Here is a 21,264-nt window from a genome sequence, read left to right on the forward strand (position 1 = left end):
CGGTACTATTACAAGAAGGGGGGAAAGTTCCTTCGTGTGCTCTGTGTAACATCGAACTGGTATCCAATCAGGTCCAGACGCCTTTCCTCTTTTGAGTGATTTTAATTGTTTTTCTATCCCTCTGTCATATATTACAGTATCTTCCATTTTGTCACCTGTGCGACAGTCTAGAGAAGGAACTACAGTGCAGTCTTCCTCTGTGAAACAGCTTTGGAAAAGACATTTGGTATTTCGGCCTTTACTATGTCATCCTCTGTTTCAGTACCATTTTGGTCACAGTGTGTCTGGACATTTTGTTTTGATCCCCCTACTGCTTTGACATAAATCCAAAATTTCGTTGGATTTTCTGCCAAGTCAGTACATAGAACTTTACTTTCTAATTCATTGAACGCATCTCGCATAGCCCTCCTCACTCTACATTTCGCTTCGTGTAATTTTTGTTTGTCTGCAGGGCTTTGGCTATGTTTATGTTTGCTGTGAAGTTCCCTTTGCTTCTGTAGCAGCTTTCTAACTCGGTTGTTGTACAGTGGTGGCTCTTTTCCATCTCTTATGATCTTTGCTTGGCACATACTCATCTAACGCATATTGTCCGATGGTTTTGAACTTTGTCCACTAATCCTCAACACTATCTGTACTTGAGACAAAACTTTTGTGTTGAGCCGTCAGGTACTCTGTAATCTGCTTTTTGTCACTTTTGCTAAACAGAAAAATCTTCCTACCTTTTTTAATATTTTTATTTACGGCTGAAATTACCGATGCAGTAACCGCATCATGATTGCTGATTCTACATTAACTGTTTCAAATAGTTCGGGTCAGTTTGTCACCAGAAGATCTAATATGTTATCACCACGAGTCGGTTCTCTGTTTAATTGCTCAAGGCAGTTTGCAGATAATTAACTTAAAAAAATTTCACTGGGTTCTTTGTCCCTGCCACCCGTTGTAAAAGTTTGCCTCCCAGTCTATATCTGTCAAATTAAAATCTCCACCTAGAACTATAACATGGTCGGGAAATCTACTCGAAATATTTTCCAAATTATCCTTCAGGTGCTCTGCCACAACAGCTGCTGAGCCAGGGGGCCTATAGAGACATCCAATTACTATGTTTGAGCCTGCTTTAACCGTGACCTTCACCCAAATTATTTCACATTTCAGATCTCCGTCAATTTCCTTCGATACTATTGCACTTTTTATTGCTATAAACATGCAAAATAATGTCGCGATACATCTGATCTGTTACAGTTCCTCTGTCAAAGACATACAGGGGTGAACGTGCACCAATCATAATCCCACCCCACACCATCAAACCACGACCTCCATACAGTTCCCTTTCAAGGACATTAAGAGATTGGTATCTGGTTCCTGGTTCACGTCAGATGAAAACCCAGCAGGAATCACTGTTCAGGCTATACCTGGACTTGTCCGTGAACATAACCAGGGACCACTGTTCGAATGACCATGTACTGTGTTCTTGACACCAGGCTTTATGGGCTCTCCTGTGACCAGGGGTCAGTAGAATGCACCTTGCAGTTCTTCAGGCGAATAAACCATGTCTGTTCAGCCTAGACTGTGTGTCTGGAGAAAACTGTCCCAGTGGCTGGGGTAAGGTCCCTAGCAAGGCTACCTGCAGTACTCCGTTGCCGTCTGCGGGCACTGATGGTGAGATATCGGTCTTCTTGTGGTGTTGTACACTGCGGGCGTCCCGTACTGTAGCGCCTGGACACGTTTCCTGTCTGCTGGAATCATTGCCATAATCTTGAGATCACACTTTGTGGCACACGGAGGGCCCATGCATTGACTTGCTATGTTTGACCAGCCTCTAGTTGTCCTAGTATTCGACCCCTCATAACGTCATCAATCTGTGTTCTTTGGGCCATTTTCAGCACACAGTCACCATTAGCATGTCTGAAAACGTCTGCACACTTACTCGCTGCACCGTACTCTGACATGCACCAACACACCTCTGCGTAATTGGACTGCTGCCAGTGCCACCATGTGATGACTGCAGGTCAAATGAACCGCATGGTCATACTCAGAGGTGATTTAAACCCGCAAACCTCCTACCAGAGCGTTGTTTCACCTTGTATCAGCATTATCGTTAATTTATGAGCATGTGTAGTTACAAAGTAAGGCACAGTAAATAAAATTTAGTTAAATTTCAGTACTTACTTGGTGGAAAAAATCTGTGGTGGTTCTTATTGGTACATTTAAGAATAATTTACCATTGTATGGTACAATTTGAAACACACTTCCATGCATAGTTGAACTTCACAATCAAGGCACCAATATATTTCTTTCTTGAAGACTCTCCACTGGAAAGTTTCTTTTCCTGTACAAACTTTGCGCACTCTTGTGGGATGGGCCTTTTCTGTGGAGGTAAGTCTGTCTGCAAAATGTCTTCCTAGCAGCATGTTGTTCACCCTCTTTCTTTGCAAATTCCTCTTCTAATTGAATAAGAAAATTTCCCAAATGGCAGCACTTTTCCTGATTATTTCTTGTTTCACAGTATAAGATGAAAGTGTTCACTGCTACCATTACAAAAGGATGCAAAAATAATTTATTCCACAATTTCATTTGCCTTCTCTTGACGTGGTGGTACGAAATCTACATCTACGTCTATACTATGTAAACCAGAGGAGTGCAGAGCGGCCCACTGTGGAGCACTCAGAGCCCGGGGGATTCTCCAGCCCAGCCCACTGCATTCGACACAGCTACCCGCTGGCCCGTGGCTCTGGGCTGCCCCAGCCCACTGCACTGGGCTTGCTGTGTCGTAGTGTGGCCAGCACTAGGCGGACATACTGCACTACTGATGGGGCGCACGCGACTTGCGACGCGCTGAACATTATTATTAGCAGTGGAATGACTTGCCAGTGCACTGTCACCTGCCCCCACTGAAAGGTTTTTTACTCACAGATGTCTTGCTCTCATTTTTTTGATGTGCAGAGTTAGTATTAATAAAACTGACAAATTGCAGGCTCTGATTCCTGACTGGAAATGGAGCAAAAAAGCTACTATGAACATACTTTTGGAAATACATCGTTGCCACGGTAATGGCACTGACAGAATGAAAGTTCCTCTGGCCATGTGCTGTGTGTTTCTTGCACATTGCAGGCTTTGTGATTGATGCAGGGTACTGTAACAGCAGGATTGTCCCGTATTCATGTCGACAACAAGCCGAGATGGTGTTTGTGTACAGCTGAGCAGATTGAAACAGTAGAGAGGTAGGACAGCTATACCAAAAAAAGTACCCTCACAGAACATTTCAAGCCCATGTTGGTGGACCACTTACCTGGAGCTTGCACTGGGGTTTGTCTCAATATCCCGCAGATCCGGTTCCTCCAAATCTGGTGCATGCCCAGTCTGCCACCTACCTACACGTTTGTCTCTCTGGACAGAGACCCATGATCACACAGACTCACAAAAAGGGCTTGCAATGTTATGTGATGTGGTTGGTATCTGTGAGGTTACTTGTTTCGTATAGCTGTGCTGCCTCTCGACCATTTCCCTATGCTTGGCCGTACACAAACACCGTCTCAGTATGCTGCGTCAATCACACATCCTGCAACACATATGGGACACATGGCGTGTGGTCAGAGTAACTTTCATTCATCAGCACCATCTACCAGGCAACGATGCATTTCTGGACACATGTTCACAGGATCTTTTTTTCCTCCATTTCCAGTCGGGAATCTGTACCAGCAGTTTGCCAGTTTTATTAACATTCACCCTGTATTTTAAGTGATCACCACGTATGTTTGGTGACGACTTAGATACTCCCGTAACAAACTGCATTTTTAGCTCTGATGATAACTCACTACAGTCGAAACCGTGAAACAGCAAAAATACTTACAACAATTGTGATGAAGACTCTTGTAAATAAAGTGATATATTTTCCTAATTATTAAATTTAACACATGAGTTGAGGCTGAAATAAAGGTGCTGGTTTTGGCCCTGCTGCTCAGTAATAATTTAGAAATAAACGGAGTACTATTTCATTTCAAAAATTCAAAACTAATTTGAAAACACTGTACAGAACTGAGACGTATGCAAAAAATGTGTAATAAACGAAAACATTTCCACTGCTAAAAAGAATGGAAAATGAAACTTAATGTTCCAAAGTAGCTTCAGCATATGTTTTCACTCATTTGTCCCGTATAGAGTTACTATGCATTAAAAACGAGCATCAGCAATCTCCGGGTGTAAAAGTGGCAATCTTGCATTGAGAATAAAACTAGCAGAACTAAAATTTCTTTGAGAAGCAGAGCTAGATGCTTGTATACATAGCATTTTTCTGGTGAATTTCTGAAAAGTCTGAAAACTTTGCTAGCTCATTTTCCAGTAAGAAGCCACATTTTCTTCCATTTTACAGTTTTGATGTAAATATTTCTCCAACTCATCTGTCATTGACATCTAGCCACAAAGCAAACTTTTGTACTTTCTCTGGTAGTGGAGTTATAATGGGATTTGATGTTAGTTTAAAGTTCCTCATTGAGATATGACACTACTAATTTTTAAATAGTTTATTGAACATATATATCTTTCTGCTCGGTTTAGTTGCCACAACCACATCATGGTCACTGATACACAACCTCTGCTTTCCCATTTGCCTAACCTTTCAATATACATTCAGATTTTCCCCAAAAATCTAGGGCTATAAATTTCAGGTTTCAGCCAGCTTTCTGTACCTAGTGTTACGTAAGCTTCCCTGCTTTTCAGGAGTACTTCAAACTCTGGTACTTTGTTGTGAATGCTTCAGCAGATAACCCATAGGATTTTAATAGTAACCTGTTGGAGCCATTGCTTCCAATCTTATACTGATCCTTCGAGGTTTCTTATAGTATTGTTATCTGGATTGCATGGAGTGTTGCCTAACCTATAAAACCATAGTGTGCAACCAATGCACAGGAAACTACCTGAGTAGCAGCCTTTGATATCTAGTGCACACCTGACCCATTTAGGGGAACCTACACTTGTCAACCATATTGCGCAAGTGCAGGAATCACAGCTTTGCTTGTCACAGAACCTTCAAAGTATCTGGTTCAACCCTTTCACTTGACTCAGAACCAAATGGACATGCTCAGTTCTGGGGGTAATGCTGCAAAATGGGAGCTTTGTTGAACCTATGTGCACAAGGCTGGTCTTCTCAACCATCTCTGCCAGTCACTGGAGTGATGGAGTGAACGAAGTATGATCTCAGAGCCCAGACAACAGGCATCGTTTGTTCCAGTGTGTGCCACAATCCGCAGTTGCTTGCACCTGTTCGCTCAGTGGGTGCCACAATAGCCTCTCCAACATGTTCGAGGGTCCCCAGGCACACTGAGAGCAGCTGGTGTCCTTTTCTGTGCCTCACTGCCATTTCCCTAAGTGTTACCATCATTTGCTCTACTTTTGAACTGCCGACAATTAGTAGAACCCTACCCTTTTGTGTTTTCCTCCTCTTGACACGGGGCAAAACAGGTTTCCCCAAAACAAGTCCCACTGGCTCAGTTTGAATTTCAATGAAAGACAACACCTGAAAAATGTTGATTAGGGGATTCGCTGCAACACCCTGCGTCCTCCCAGGTACCCGTCCAGCCTGTAAAGGATGCCTAGATCTAAAATTGAAATGCCACTCACAGTAAAGTGGATGAGTAATGAGAGATCCTGTATTTTCTCCAGAGGAGATAGGGTCCAAAGAAGAGTACCATTATCAAAGGTACACGACTCTTCCAACACAATGATTTGCAGCAGCTGCCAATCATTTGACAGTAGTTAGGATGATTTCCAGCTGCTTATGAATGTCGACCAACTCATCGTGTGTTCAAGAATAGTATGCACAGTGCGGCTGTGTTTTTCCTGGTGCAGTATATTACAGGCAATGAACAAATAATTTTTGGTTTGCTGATTATATTTTAATCTGAGATGAGTTTATTATTCTGGTCTACACCTGTCTTGAGACTGTGTTCTAGAATGGCATCAGATTTTTCTTCGTCATCATTGTTTTGCTGTTAACTTCTACTGCTGTTTTGTCATCTTGTGAAGACTTGACGATCATGAAACATCTCGTCTCTCCACCTCAGATACAGCAAATGTTTCTGCCTCATAAGTATACAGTTACCTTTCATTAGCTTATTGTTGACTATACTTTGTTTAGGAAGTCCTTTACAATTAGGCATGCAAATTCCCACAGCCTTTGTCTTATTCTCTCACAAAATCAAAAACAGCTGGTGAAATGTAATATCTATTGGTATAAATAGTATGTCTATTGTTAAGGTAGCCAAAGAGAAGTCTCTGAAAAAGGGCAGTCACTGGCTTGTATTCCTGCCCGTTACCCAAATAAACTTCTGTGTATGAAACAGATCCTGCCTTTGAATCACATAAGGTAAAGAGTTCAATACCATATTCGTCAGTATAGACACAGAAAATAACTCTTCCCTGCTTTAATGGTAAGGTTTGCCTCGAGTGAAAAATATGCAGGAAATTTGATATTTATGCATGGTATTATGATCAGATTTGTTTCTTGGAATTATCAGGCAATGTCATTTCTGTGCAGGTAAGCCAGAATAGCAAAAGTACCTATTTCTAGCTGTTACTGACTGACCTTGAAGATTTGTGGAAACAGATTTATTTGTAGACCAGTAATCACACAGTCTGTTTTTCTTTACAGGGCAAATATGGATTATAACAGCAAAGACCAAATACACTTTGTGCAGTTTCACCCCAGTTTCAGGTTGCTTGATTTTCTCATTTTCCTTTTTTTTCCTGTCTTTTTGGTTCCTGTCTTGATGTGCTTTATCATTGATTCAAGAAAAAATTTGACAAATAGCAAAAGGACTGCTACTATCATCAATTTCTGTCTCTCATCCATTTTCTGCTCTGAATTCAGGCAGTGATGCTCATCTAATGTGGTTCATCCTAAGTCCACATCTGAAGATTTTGCAACAGCAGAATGTCTTCTCTTGCATGGTGGCTTTATAGATGGCACTACATTTGAAATTGATTATTTGATTGTTAGGAAGTATATGGTGCACTGTTGGAGGTGCAATCCCCCTCCCCCGGTAATGTTTTCATGCCTGAGTCAGATTCAGAAGCAACTTCACTGTATTCACTTCCAAAAAGTCCCCCTAGGAACCAGAATCTTCACATGATACATTCAAAGCCTTCTCTATCTCAGTATTGGTAAGAACTTAAACATTTACTGCAGAGGCCAGTTCACAGCATGCGAAGACCAAATAGAGGCCGTGAACACAACGAAAACAATACAAATGGAGGAAGATGAGCAGAGTTAGAGAGCTGAAGGCTTGTAGCTTGCCTGCCATGCGAGCTGTGCTCACGATTGGAAATTAGTGTTCAGTGACTTCGAAGAGCAATTGAATAGAATGGGTAGTGTCTTTGCAGCAGGTTATTACATGAACATCAACAAAAGTAAAACAAAAAGATCGAATTTTAAGTGTTCAGAAGTCTTTTCTGAAGGCATTTGTCTGGTGCCTAGCCTTGTACAGAAGTGAAATATGGATAAACAAACAATACAGTAATAAGAGAATACAAGTCTTTAAAAGGTGGTGCCACAGAAGAATGCTGAAGATTACATGGATAAATTGGCTAACTAATGAAGTAGTACAGGGAGATCTCCTACATAAGTGATATTTCCATTGTGTTTTCAGACTAAATCAAGGGATCAGTTGATAGGACAGATCCTGAAGCATCAGGGACCGGTTAATTTGGTAATGGGCAGGAAGTCTGGTGGGGAAGGTGAAAGACAAATAGGGAGATCGAGGCATCAGTATGGTAAGCAATTCCAAACGGAATGTAGGTTGCAGTAGTTGTGCAGGGATGAAGAGGCTTGCACAGCATATACTAATGTGGAGGGCTGCATCAAACCAGTCGTCTACCACCACAACAACATGCACATTGTTAATGCCACACATTTTACAATAATGCAAGTGATTTGAATCTTCTTGTAGCTTAATACATACATTTAGCCATAGTTCTGCCCGAGTCTCTAATGTGGAACTATTTAAAACACATTAATATCCAATGCTTTTTACAACTATACCATTCTTTACAGTAGCCACTTCTCAACTTACACATACGTTTCAGTCAATATTATTCCAAACACTAACCATCAGGATGAGATCTTCTCTCTTCAGTGCACTGTACGCTGATATGAAACTTCCTGGCAAATTAAAACTGTGTGCCGGACCGAGACTCGAACTTGGGACCTTTGCCTTTCGCGGGCAAGTGCTCTACCATCTGAGCTACCCAAGCACGACTCGCACCCCGTCCTCACAGCTTTACTTCTGCCAGTACCTCATCTCCTACCTTCCAAACTTTACAGGAGCTCTCCTGCGAACCTTGCAGAACTAGCACTCCTGAAAGAAAGGATATTGCAGAGACGTGGCTAAGCCACAGCCGGGGGATGTTTCCAGAATGAGATTTTCACTCTGCAGGAGAGCTTCCATAAAGTTTGGAAGGTAGGAGACGAAGTACTGGCAGAAGTAAAGTTGTGAGGACGGGGCAAGAGCCGTGCTTGGGTAGCTCAGATGGTAGAGCACTTGCCTGCGAAAGGCAAAGGTCCAGAGTTAGTCTTGGTCCGGCACACAGATTTAATCTGCCAGGAAGTTCCATCATGTTTAGGAACCTACAGCCAATTTGTTCTCGAACTTACTATTCATGTTATCTGACTTCATACATTTATTGTGTGTCAGTGCTATGTCAGTTTACTTGAGTGATATATATCTCAAACAGAACTGCTTCTGAGAATAAAATATCAACTTTATTGGCAACTGGATCATTTCATTTTCTAAAAACATGAAATGTTACAAAACTAAATCCATTGTGTGAATGTATTTGGATGTCTCAAAGGTCTTTTGTCATAGTGCATATTGATATTGTTCTGTGTTCCATTAATTCGGCAATGAGGTTTGTAACTAATGACATTGTAATCATATTAATTATTCAGTAGCTGCCCGTATGGGGTTGTTAGATCCCACATCAGATGCCTCCCCAGGTGGAGGAGAGGGGAAAGCCTCCCAGACGTGGGTGGTATTGGGGAAGTGAAATACCCGGTTTGGACCAAATACTTAGGCCTAAATCCATTAGTGTCTGATCTGACATGCAGCAGTTGGTGGTCAGTTCGTGCAACTGCTACAAATATGTTGACCTCAACAATTAAGTCTTTAATATTTGTGATCTCAAAGAGATCACCACAACCACCTTCAACATGAAGTAATTATGGAACAACACGAAAAATATCCATAACCCCAGGCCCCAGTAAATATACTAGATTTCTCTGGTTATTGGATTCTGGGGAACCACAAACTTCATGAGAAGGAGAAGAATTGGATCTTCCCGAAACCTCTTCGCAAACACTATATTGGCATGCTCAACACAAATATGCTGGTCAGCATAGGTCAACTCGGACACCTTATGGATGTTCTGGAAAAATTTCATATCAGGATCTTCACCATCCACAGACGCTTTTAACAGACTACAACCACTTCAGCACAGAAAACTACAGGATATGTGAAGGAAAACCCTACTGCCAGAAGAGGAACACCAGCCAGCAATGTTCGGCTCACGATTTACGGTTAACAAATCAGTCATAGACAAAATCCTGGATTTCAATTCAGTAACAGAATGAATCTCTACAAGAACCTTCAAATCAGGAAACAAAAGATGCACAATCATTAATGCACATGCACTGACAATCAAACAAAACAGAAAGAAACAATAAGAAGTCGGACTTTTGGGAAGAAATGGAAGAGCTAACAAACAAAATACCAAAAAGGCATGTTAAAATTGTGTTAGAAGATATGAATGCACAACTAGGCAAGGAGAAATAGTACAAGTAAATCATAGGCCTATACACAGGCACCAACAAGAATGTGAAACATTTCATATCTGTCAAAATTTTAGCTTAAAAATTGTCACTGCAATTTAAAAGCCAAAACGAAAACTCACAACATGGAAAACACCCAAATACATATGGGGAGAATTTCAAATAGATCACATAGCCATCACAAGCAAAAGTAAAATTGAAATTCTGAATGTGAGAACATGCAGAGGATTCTCAGACTAAAAGTAAAAATTGGGTAAATCCCAAGAAACAGAAAAAAAACTGGATCCAGAATACTTGAAGATAAACATAGACAAAATTATTGAAGAATTAATCAGAGTTCAATAGAAAAATGGACAGACCTTGCAAAAACAATTCAGAATGCAATATGTTGGGGCCAGGAAATGAAAATGTAGGTGGTGGAACATAGGTTGTGATCAGGTCATTGAACATGGTATACAGGCCTGGAAGAACTTTGGCAGCAACAGAACAAAAGAGACATAGCAAGATTCCCACAAAGTCGGGAAACAATCATTGAAAGATACTAGAAGAGTGAGAAGCACGTGCAACAAAAATGGAGCAAATGAAATGAAAGAAATATAACAGGAAATACCTGCAGCGTTTTCAGGGAAATTACAAAGGGTTGTCAGCCTTCAAATATTAGCTTCAAGAGAACATACGGGTCTGGGGATACAAATACTAAAGAAAACCACCAAATTGTTAACAAGTATTTTGATAAACTCCTCAGTTGTGAGAAGCCCGAAGAAAAATTACTCTTCATGAAAACTGTACCAAACCCAGATTAAAAGCAGTATTTAATAACAGAGGTAGAAGAGAGAATAAAACTACTAAAAAAGCAATGGAACCCCAGCAGCAGACTGCATTATCTCTGAGATCTGGAAACTCAAAGACTAAACCATCACAAAGAAAATCCATGGAATTCTTACAGAAGTATGGAACACAGAGAAAGTGCCACAGGAATGGAAATGTGTTGATACAGAAAAGTGTGACAAGACAGACCCTAATAACTACAGAGATATCTCATTGTTACTTATCAGCTACAAAATTCTCTCCAAGGCATTACTCAACAGACTAGAACCACAAGCTGATACAAAGATAGGTGAATACCGTACAGGCAGATTGTCTTTGACACATTAGAATAATTTGGAATAGACAGAATAACTAATTTGGAATAGACAGAATAACTAAGACACTCATACAACAGACAGTTACTGTCACCATACCCAAAATAAAATTTATGAGAGACATCTGACCCATTCGAGATACATATAGGGGTCAGGCAAGAATATGGGCTCTCGTCGCTTTTATTCAATATTTTCTTGGCCAAAATGATCAAACAAAGGGAAGAAATAGTCAAAGGAACTCAGGAAGAATGTGTGCAAACAAGACGATCATAAAATGCATGGCATTTGCAGGTGACCTGACAATACTCAGCAGCAATAGACAAGAAGCACTGGAATACTTGCATGAAGCATCTGTGAAAACTGGTGTACAGATATTATATGAGAACACACAATACATGGAAAGAAAGAGCATCCACCACCAAACCATGTTCACAAAATATGGAAAGGGAACAGAGTGGAAAAATTCAAATATGTGGGGAATATATACAAATAGGAGGATCAGACAATGCATCCAACATACAAAGAACAGAAAAACTTCAGAAAGAATACAGATTGACATAGAGGCACTGCAATAAAAGAAATGTTTCAAGACAGGCTAAACTCACACTGCAGCACAGTTTTACTAGCAGTAGCACTCGACACCTCGGAAACAACCACAATTGGAGCATCAGGCATTAAAGAGACAGAAAAAATAGAATGTAAAAATCCTCAAAAATATTTTTGGAGCTGTAGACAGAGATGGTATGCGAATGAAGAGATCAACCAAAGAATTATATGAACACACACAGGCTCACAGGCAAGATCAGAAAACGATGGCTAACATTCTATGGACACATACATAGAATGAACAACAGTAGTTTCACAAAGAGGATTTTTGATTTAGTTAACAGTTCACTCAAAAAAACTTATCTTCAAGAAATAGAAGATGGGTTAAAACAAGCAGGGATCAGTACTGAAATGATAAATGAGGGAGACAAACTCAGAAACAAAATTGTGAACATGAAATTCGAAGTAAATAAAGGAAGGAAACAGGCAAAATATGGACAGAGCAAAGACCACAGGAGCACAGACAAAGAATGAAGTTGTTTTGGGAAGAAAAAAGGAGGAAACAAGAAAAAGTGAGTAGTTGTTTAACATTGATTAACTTCAATGTCCTGGAGGCAAAAGTTTGTGGTTAAAACTGGCCAAAGTTGGCACCTTGGTGTGAAATTATCTTCATTCTGATCTAGGCTGGATCAGTATTTGTAAAATAATCCTTGGACCATGTGGTCAGTAATTCACATACTATACTTTTATCTCATTATGGGTTATTATACACATAATGGCAATGTGAAGAGAAAAATGAAAGGTAATTATTCAGTAAAAACAATCCTGAGCTAAGATTCTGATAAAATTTTGTTTCATTTTGTGTATTTGTGTAGGATGGTATAAGAGAAACTGCAAGGCAAGGGATAATCTGTAGTGTTTGTAGCAACTTTCACTCAGCATTTTTATATGAATCTAAAATTGCAGCTAATCATTACTAACATAATTTTTTATGTGTCAAAACAGTGACATATGGACATTAAGTAAAATATGTATTGTTACTTAGGTTTCTTGGGCCTACTCGTCATCAATTCAGGAATCTGAAATTGTAGTTTCCTAAAGACTCTACTTCATAGTATTATTGTCATTAAAGATAAAACATTAATGCTCCATGAGACAGTTTGTTCCTTGTTTTTCAGTTGACGGTGCAATGTTTGTTGTTAAATTTTGGTTATCCTTTGTTGGTGCAGCAAATTTTTCTGAGGAATTAATATGTTCAGTCCATCACTATATTTATTTTGTTCTATCTGTATTTTAGGTGTGCAATGTTCATGTGAGTGGCATATAAGACATAAATAAGAGTCCTAAATTCGTAGTAATGAGGATGATGTTCTGAGATTACATGTTTGTAGCTGGAGAACAGAGAGAAGTTTTCTACAGCTTTTTTTTATCTTGACTCTTCTGTCACTAGGGACCAGCTTCCAGAATCTGCATACAAGTACCAACTTTTGGGACTGAATCTGCTGTCCCTACTATCTCAGAACAGGGTGGCAGAGTTTCACACAGAGTTGGAGCTGTTGCCTGCTGATCAGATCCAGACCAATGTCTACATCCGCCATCCACTTTCTCTTGAGCAGTACCTGATGGAAGGCTCCTATAACAAGGTTTGCTATATATAAATTAACAACAAAAAAATAGGGTAGATTGCTACTCACCACATAAAGAAAGTGTTGAGTGACAGGCAGATATTTAAAAGTAGACTGTGCTATCAGGCTTTTTAGTCCTCCTCTCTCTCTCTCTCTCTCTCTCTCTCTCTCTCTCTCTCTCTCTCTCTCTCTCTCTCCCCCCCCCCCCCTCCCCCCTCCCTGTGTGTGTGTGTGTGTGTGTGTGTGTGTGTGTGTGTGTGTGTGTGTGTGTATATAGTGGGTTAACAAAATATGCTCCATTCAAACTTGGTAGGTTATTACGTTTGTGAGTAGGCAGACATGATTTTTATGTGTAGCCATGCAAATAACTTACACGAAGCTGCACAGCTATATCAGATGGTGTTTCCAGATCAAAGGCAGCCAGATCATCCAGTCTTTGGTGTTGTGTATCATTGCATTGCTGAGACTGTGTCCGTAGCATCATAGCATCACAAACTATTGACTGAAGATCACCTGTCATTTGAACGCTTGACCAGAAAGAGCACATTTTACAGGCTGTGAAAGAATAGCCAGATATCAGCTTAAGATAAATGGCCCTGGTATATGTACATCTCCAGGTTCACCGTGCAGAATACTTCAGAAGTAGCATGTGTGCCATATCGTACTCCAGGCCTTATGCGTGCCGATCACACATGGGAGGACTTTTGCCATGGTTTGTTGAACAGGCTGCCATCCATTGCTCGTCTCTTCAGTTTCGTTTGATGGAATAACAAATTTCCACAACCAACACATTTATGCCAATCATGTTACAGCACAGACTACACATACTAATACGGTAATACTTTCAAACTATCGACTATTAGTCAGTTTCACCACAGCTGCGAGTGATTGTGTTTCGGTGTCAGTGAGGTTGCATGTGTGAATGTGTGTGTTCTTGCTAGAGCAAGAGCTCAAAAGTTGGTGTGAATTGTTTTCTGTTAGGTGTTTCTGTGCACCACACATCAGTCAGCTATAGGTGAGAATGGTTGCCTTTTCTTTATTTTATGAATTACTGAAATTCGTTTTCAGATATTCTGCTAGTTTTCCACCAGTTTCTCCCAAATCTAAACCTAACACAAAGGCATTTAAGTGTTCGATACTGCATATGGCAGGTATTAGGCAGTTCAACCAAGTCCTCTGTGCTTCAGAAAGCAGAATCGATCACTGTGTTGTTTCACAACCTAAGTGGAGAAAAAATTGAGGGGAGTCAAAGAGTGACCTAACCTTCACCTGCTACAAGTGAAAGGCAAATTGTGAACATATAATAGTGTGTAGATGAGCATTCTTGGAATTTTGGGATGAAAAAAGAATTACCTTCAAGGTGTTCTGGCCAATTGGCTGGCGGTGTCGGCCAATAAACTGCGGTCGGTAAAGTCAACCACTCGGCCGTGGCGTTCCTCCTGCCGGTTGCTCAGGCGGGAAGAGGTGGCCCTCACACGTCTGCGGATTGGGCACTGTCCTGTGACGCATAGCTATTTATTACGGCGGGAGGATCCTCCGTTTTGTGATGCTTGTGGTGTGCACATCTCTGTCCGGCACATTTTAACAGACTGCCTTTTATACCGTGATGCAAGGGCAGAAGCACAAGTTGATGGGGATCTGCCCTGTGTTTTAGCTGACGATGAGACGTGTGTGTCTAGGGTTTTTAAGTTCTGTGATGTGTCTGGACTCTGGCCTAAACTTTTAGGCTGGAGGTTTTAGTGTGTTGCAGAGTGGCTGACTCCTCCCCTTTTTTTCCTTGCGGTCAGCCAGCCACTTCCATCTGCTACATTGTTTTAGCTCCCTCTCCCATTTTCTTCCTGTGTTGTCCATGTTTTACTGCTGACGCCCTGCTTCATCCCACGCTTCGGTGTGGGTGAGCACATTTTTTCAATGATTGTTCCCCGTGTTTTATGTTCCATTTTATGTCAATGTTCTGAGGGTTTTTTTTTTCTTGACACCCGTCTCACTATGATACTGCACGGGCGCTGAAGACCTTGCTGTCGTGCGCCCCCAACACCCCTCTACTACTACTACTACTACAAGGTGTTCTAAGGTGGTAATCTGTTACAGAAGGTGACAATAATGCACCTTGCCAGGAAGCATAGGGAAATTTCTGGTCATTCAATTGTTCAGAACCTCAAAACTGTAGATCTAGGGGAAGAGTAGAAGACTGTACTTATCACGCTAACTTAATATTAAGAAGTAATAAAAATCCAGTTTGAAGATGAAAGACTGTTTCTTTCGTAGTTTTTTGCAGTAGTTACAAAGAGGCTTTGGAAGTCTTAGAACTGGTGTTTGTTTTGTATGTGCAGGATGAAGAGAAAAGCCCTGTAAAGAAAAAAGCAGTTTTAGTAGAACAGAGTGTATGTAATTTGAAGCAGCATTTTTTGATTTATTATGTCAGGATAAAAAGGGATTATCGATTATATCTTTTGACTAATAGAAAAATATGTTGTTGCCAAAACTTCCAGATTAAGCTGCTTATTTTAGTAGGCAATTTACTTTTTATGATTTCACTACAGTGATTGACAGTTCAAAAGCTCTTTTGTGTACACAGAATGTTCACTCTTATTGTCGGAATGAAACTCGGAACTCAAAAAGCTCAAGTGAGAAAACAAGCTGTGCATATCATAGACTTATGCAGGCAGAAAATAGTGAAATTCTTTGCAAATACCTGTGGGTATCAAAACAAAAATGTCAGTATGATCACCGTGGTCTGTAAATGACTTCAGAGATCTCTTTTAACATAAGGTGGAAATATTACTTTGTTATAGGGTACTCCTTCATACTGCCTAACAGGTTTTATGCGAGAATAGAAAAAAGTTGAGCAAGAGGGATTTTGTAGTTGAATCTTCTGTGTATGAGAATATAATAAATGATCATGCCACTTTGCATAAACTGGAGACTGATATGGTGCAAGTATGAGACTAAAAGAATGAAGCAACTGTGTATTTCAAGCAGTTTGCATTGTAGCACTTCAAATTCAGTCATTGCGAAAGATTCTACATGACAAAACTTCGACAGATTTTAAAGCTAAATGGGAATGAGCGTACAGAACTAATATTGGAGTAGCGAAATACATAACAAAGAAGAGCAAAGTACATCAGCTCCAGTCTAAACAAATTTGAAGGCACTATATACAAAATGTCAGATGTGGGCAAGTTGTTAACAAAACATGTTGGTAGTAACTGGAGGAATATTGACAATCTGAAGTGTTGCATGGAAATAGAATGGGCTTTCCAGAATGGATTTAATGATGCTGAAGACTCCTATTGTGAAAATACAGACTGATCATATATTGATACTATAATTACAAAGCGAATATAAGTTTACAGATTCATTTAAAATAAAGAATTTTTATATCCCTTTGTGTTGCCTAAAGATCATTTCATCAGTTTCAAAATCCTCCTTATCCACCTGCCCATCAAAAATCGATTAAACATCCCATATGCCAGTAAGAGTTTCAAAGACCTCCACATGGATATTTCATAGTAATTTAGTGTAGATTAGATTAGATTAATACTAGTTCCATGGATCATGAATACGATATTTCGTAATGATGTGGAACGAGTCGAATTTTCCAATACATGACATAATTAGGTTAATTTAACAACATACTTAAGTTAATATAACAACTTCATTTTTTGTGTTTTTTTGTTTTTCTTTATTTTTTTATTTTTTTTAATATTTTTGTTTTTTTCTTTTTTTCCTTAATTTTTATCTAAAAATTCCTCTATGGAGTAGAAGGAGTTGTCATTCAGAAATTCTTTTAATTTCTTCTTAAATACTTGTTGGTTATCTGTCAGACTTTTGATACTATTTGGTAAGTGACCAAAGACTTTAGTGCCAGTATAATTCACCCCTTTCTGTGCCAAAGTTAGATTTAATCTTGAATAGTGAAGATCGTCCTTTCTCCTAGTATTGTAGTTATGCACACTGCTATTACTTTTGAATTGGGTTTGGTTGTTAATAACAAATTTCATAAGAGTATATATACTGAGAAGCTACTGTGAATATCCCTAGATCCTTAAATAAATGTCTGCAGGATGATCTTGGGTGGACTCCAGCTATTATTCTGATTACACGCTTTTGTGCAATAAATACTTTATTCCTCAGTGATGAATTACCCCAAAATATGATGCCATATGAAAGCAATGAGTGAAAATAGGCGTAGTAAGCTAATTTACTAAGATGTTTATCACCAAAATTTGCAATGACCCTTATTGCATAAGTAGCTGAACTCAAACGTTTCAGCAGATCATCAATGTGTTTCTTCCAATTTAATCTCTCATCAATGGACATACCTAAAAATTTGGAATATTCTACCTTAGCTATATGCTTCTGATTAAGGTCTATATTTATTAATGGCGTCATACCATTCACTGTACGGAACTGTATGTACTGTGTCTTATCAAAATTTAGTGAGAGTCCGTTTACAATGCTATTTTAAGCATTTCTATTAACATTCCTTCTTAAGCCTTCGATGTCTGTTTGATAGTAAAATAAATAAACAAATAAAAAAATCAAATGTGTTAGTGTAAGTTACATTTAAAAAAATATTTATTTTCCAACACTTCGTGAAAATGGCGTTTAGTCAGGCGAGTAAAAAAATTATTATGGATACTGAGCAGAAATGGAAGTTACTGGTATAAGCAATATGTTCAATTGTTCAGTGACGAAACTTGGTGTATGTTATGCCGTGTATTTGGCTGATGGTAGCAGCAATACTTTCCAGCATGTGGTACAACGTAATATAGATGTTTTACAACTTGAATGTGTTGGCCATACACAAAAGCGTTTTGGTACAAGATTGAGGAAACTGGAGATATGAAGGGGAGAAAGCTTTCTGATGATAACAGAATATTGGGGCTTGGCAGGCTAACAAATTCGGAAACAGGCGTCTTTCAAACATATCACGGACTGGGAATACAAAGAAGTACTAATAATGTAGTAGAAATGATAAAAGATGTAAGGGCCACAGTCTTTCACAAGATTGCTACAGACAAGGACGCCCATCATTCTTTGTCCAGAGGGCCTCGAATTATGGTGTAAATATCAGAATGCCAGCGTAATGCTGATGAATACATATGTAACCATCCCCTACCATGTCAGTAGCGAGTGTTACAAAAACTATCTATAGAGGCTTGGCTAGCAAAAACTTGCTTACTAAATTCACTCATGAGAGAATTTGAATACCCAATGAAAGGTTCAATAACAGTGTTCGGAAATGCTTATCTAAAACTGTATTTGTGGGCTAAAAACTGGTGCCATTGGTGCTATGCTGTGTTCCAGTGATGGTCAGTGGGCTGGAAATTCTCAGTGGTATGGGGTGAACGTGAAGGATGTGTTTGTCATCCAACCAACTGAGGATGCTCAAGGCTGAGAAAAGTGTTCTACAAATGACGAGAGACCAGAATTCGAGAGGGCCTCCAAATGTTAGCTGGAGTATTCAGAAACCGACAATGATGTCACTTACGGACTGGCGAGTTTTATTTTTGAATGTAGGATGAAGAGATCCTGTCAAAAACTTTAAAGGAATTTTCAGGAAGTGTGATTTTTATCTTTAGGTGCAATTTACTCTGAGACTAATAAATACACTCCTGGAAATGGAAAAAAGAACACATTGACACCGGTGTGTCAGACCCACCATACTTGCTCCAGACACTGCGAGAGGGCTGTACAAGCAATGATCACACGCACGGCACAGCGGACACACCAGGAACCGCGGCGTTGGCCGTCGAATGGCGCTAGCTGCACAGCATTTGTGCACCGCCGCCGTCAGTGTCAGCCAGTTTGCCGTGGCATACGGAGCTCCATCGCAGTCTTTAACACTGGTAGCATGCCGCGACAGCGTGGACGTGAACCGTATGTGCAGTTGACGGACTTTGAGCGAGGGCGTATAGTGGGCATGCGGGAGGCCGGGTGGACGTACCGCCGAATTGCTCAACACGTGGGGCGTGAGGTCTCCACAGTACATCGATGTTGTCGCCAGTGGTCGGCGGAAGGTGCACGTGCCCGTCGACCTGGGACCGGACCGCAGCGATGCACGGATGCACGCCAAGACCGTAGGATCCTACGCAGTGCCGTAGGGGACCGCACCGCCACTTCCCAGCAAATTAGGGACACTGTTGCTCCTGGGGTATCGGCGAGGACCATTCGCAACCGTCTCCATGAAGCTGGGCTACGGTCCCGCACACCGTTAGGCCGTCTTCCGCTCACGCCCCAACATCGTGCAGCCCGCCTCCAGTGGTGTCGCGACAGGCGTGAATGGAGGGACGAATGGAGACGTGTCGTCTTCAGCGATGAGAGTCGCTTCTGCCTTGGTGCCAATGATGGTCGTATGCTTGTTTGGCGCCGTGCAGGTGAGCGCCACAATCAGGACTGCATACGACCGAGGCACACAGGGCCAACACCCGGCATCATGGTGTGGGGAGCGATCTCCTACACTGGCCGTACACCACTGGTGATCGTCGAGGGGACACTGAATAGTGCACGGTACATCCAAACCGTCATTGAACCCATCGTTCTACCATTCCTAGACCGGCAAGGGAACTTGCTGTTCCAACAGGACAATGCACGTCCGCATGTATCCCGTGCCACCCAACGTGCTCTACAAGGTGTAAGTCAACTACCCTGGCCAGCAAGATCTCCGGATCTGTCCCCCATTGAGCATGTTTGGGACTGGATGAAGCGTCGTCTCACGTGGTCTGCACGTCCAGCACGAACGCTGGTCCAACTGAGGTGCCAGGTGGAAATGGCATGGCAAGCCGTTCCACAGGACTACATCCAGCATCTCTACGATCGTCTCCATGGGAGAATAGTAGCCTGCATTGCTGCGAAAGGTGGATATACACTGTACTAGTGCCGACATTGTGCATGCTCTGTTGCCTGTGTCTATGTGCCTGTGGTTCTGTCAGTGTGATCATGTGATGTATCTGACCCCAGGAATGTGTCAATGAAGTTTCCCCTTCCTGGGACAATGAATTCACGGTGTTCTTATTTCAATTTCTAGGAGTGTATTCGTAAACTTGGCATAGAAATTAATTACATTTTCATTAAAATATACTAGAATTATGGTGATCAAATAGGTGTGACAAATATTTCAGTATTATTTTACATAAATACAAAATTTTTAGGTCACAGACTTCTCTCTAAATTTCCCTCCAGGGGCTTACATTTCATTTGTGCTCCCTCCCATTCTCACTTCTTCCCCTCTGACCCCTCCTTCCTCTCTCTTTGTCTAATTACTTATGTCGACCTGGCTATTCCCCTGGTTTCCTGGATCCCTTCCAGTTTTGTTCCCTTTGCCTTTTCTTCTTCATCCTCACAGCAGCAGTGAAGTGAATGCCACCTTGCCCAGTATACTGGTATGCGAGTGCACTGCCTTTGTGGATAACGTACTGTCATGAGCAACATTACTGCCCTCTTGACTGCGGAATTAAAACACTTGTACATACACAACATATCCACTGCCCTGGTGTGTTTTTGTGTGCTTTCAATCACTATACACTGTCAAAGATATTTTATTTCCATCTTGAAGTGGATGTAACACTCCTGCAGTGTGTTTCCGGCCATATCTCCATAGCCATATGACCTTGTTTGTTCCCTGTCCTCCCAGGTGATGGTTCAAACCCGCATCCAGCCATCCTCATTTAGGTTTTCTGTGATTTCCCTAAATCATGTCAGGCAAATGCCAGGATGGTTCCTTTGAAAGGACACAGCCAACTTCGTTCCCATCCGTCCCTAATCTGATGGACAGATGACCTCTCGGTTTGGTTCCTCCCTCCAAATCGACCACCTTATCCCCTCGAGAGATTTTCCTGCATTTGTCCCCATTTTGCAAAATCACCGTGTGTACTTCACATCTCTCAAAATTCTTGAAACCTCTGCCATTTAATCATTATTTGCTTCCAAATATCTCATATAATAATGTCAATAATATTGTTATTACACATTACGGTAATTGAATATGACTGCCTGGCACCTAGTTTTGTGTTACATATATCTCAATATTATGAGAAGAAGGAAAGTTGCTGCTCACCACATAGTGGTGATGCTGAGCCGCAGGCAGGCACAGCTAAAAGACTTTCACACTTACAGCTTTCAGCCAATG

The 21,264-nt window shown here is 40.8% G+C and overlaps 1 protein-coding gene across 2 annotated transcripts in view; it reads left to right on the forward strand.

The window, feature by feature from the left end:
- LOC124551323 (26S proteasome non-ATPase regulatory subunit 8) overlaps window positions 1–21,264 on the forward strand; it is a 67,333-nt gene that overhangs the window by 23,069 nt on the left and 23,000 nt on the right. For both annotated transcript variants that reach the window (XM_047126333.1, XM_047126334.1), the window contains exon 4: window positions 12,956–13,148. In XM_047126333.1, coding sequence (XP_046982289.1) covers window positions 12,956–13,148 — 193 coding nt within the window. The remainder of the gene's footprint in view (window positions 1–12,955; window positions 13,149–21,264) is intronic.

The sequence above is a fragment of the Schistocerca americana genome, chromosome 9 (assembly GCF_021461395.2).
Source record: "Schistocerca americana isolate TAMUIC-IGC-003095 chromosome 9, iqSchAmer2.1, whole genome shotgun sequence".
Lineage (NCBI taxonomy): Eukaryota > Metazoa > Arthropoda > Insecta > Orthoptera > Acrididae > Schistocerca > Schistocerca americana.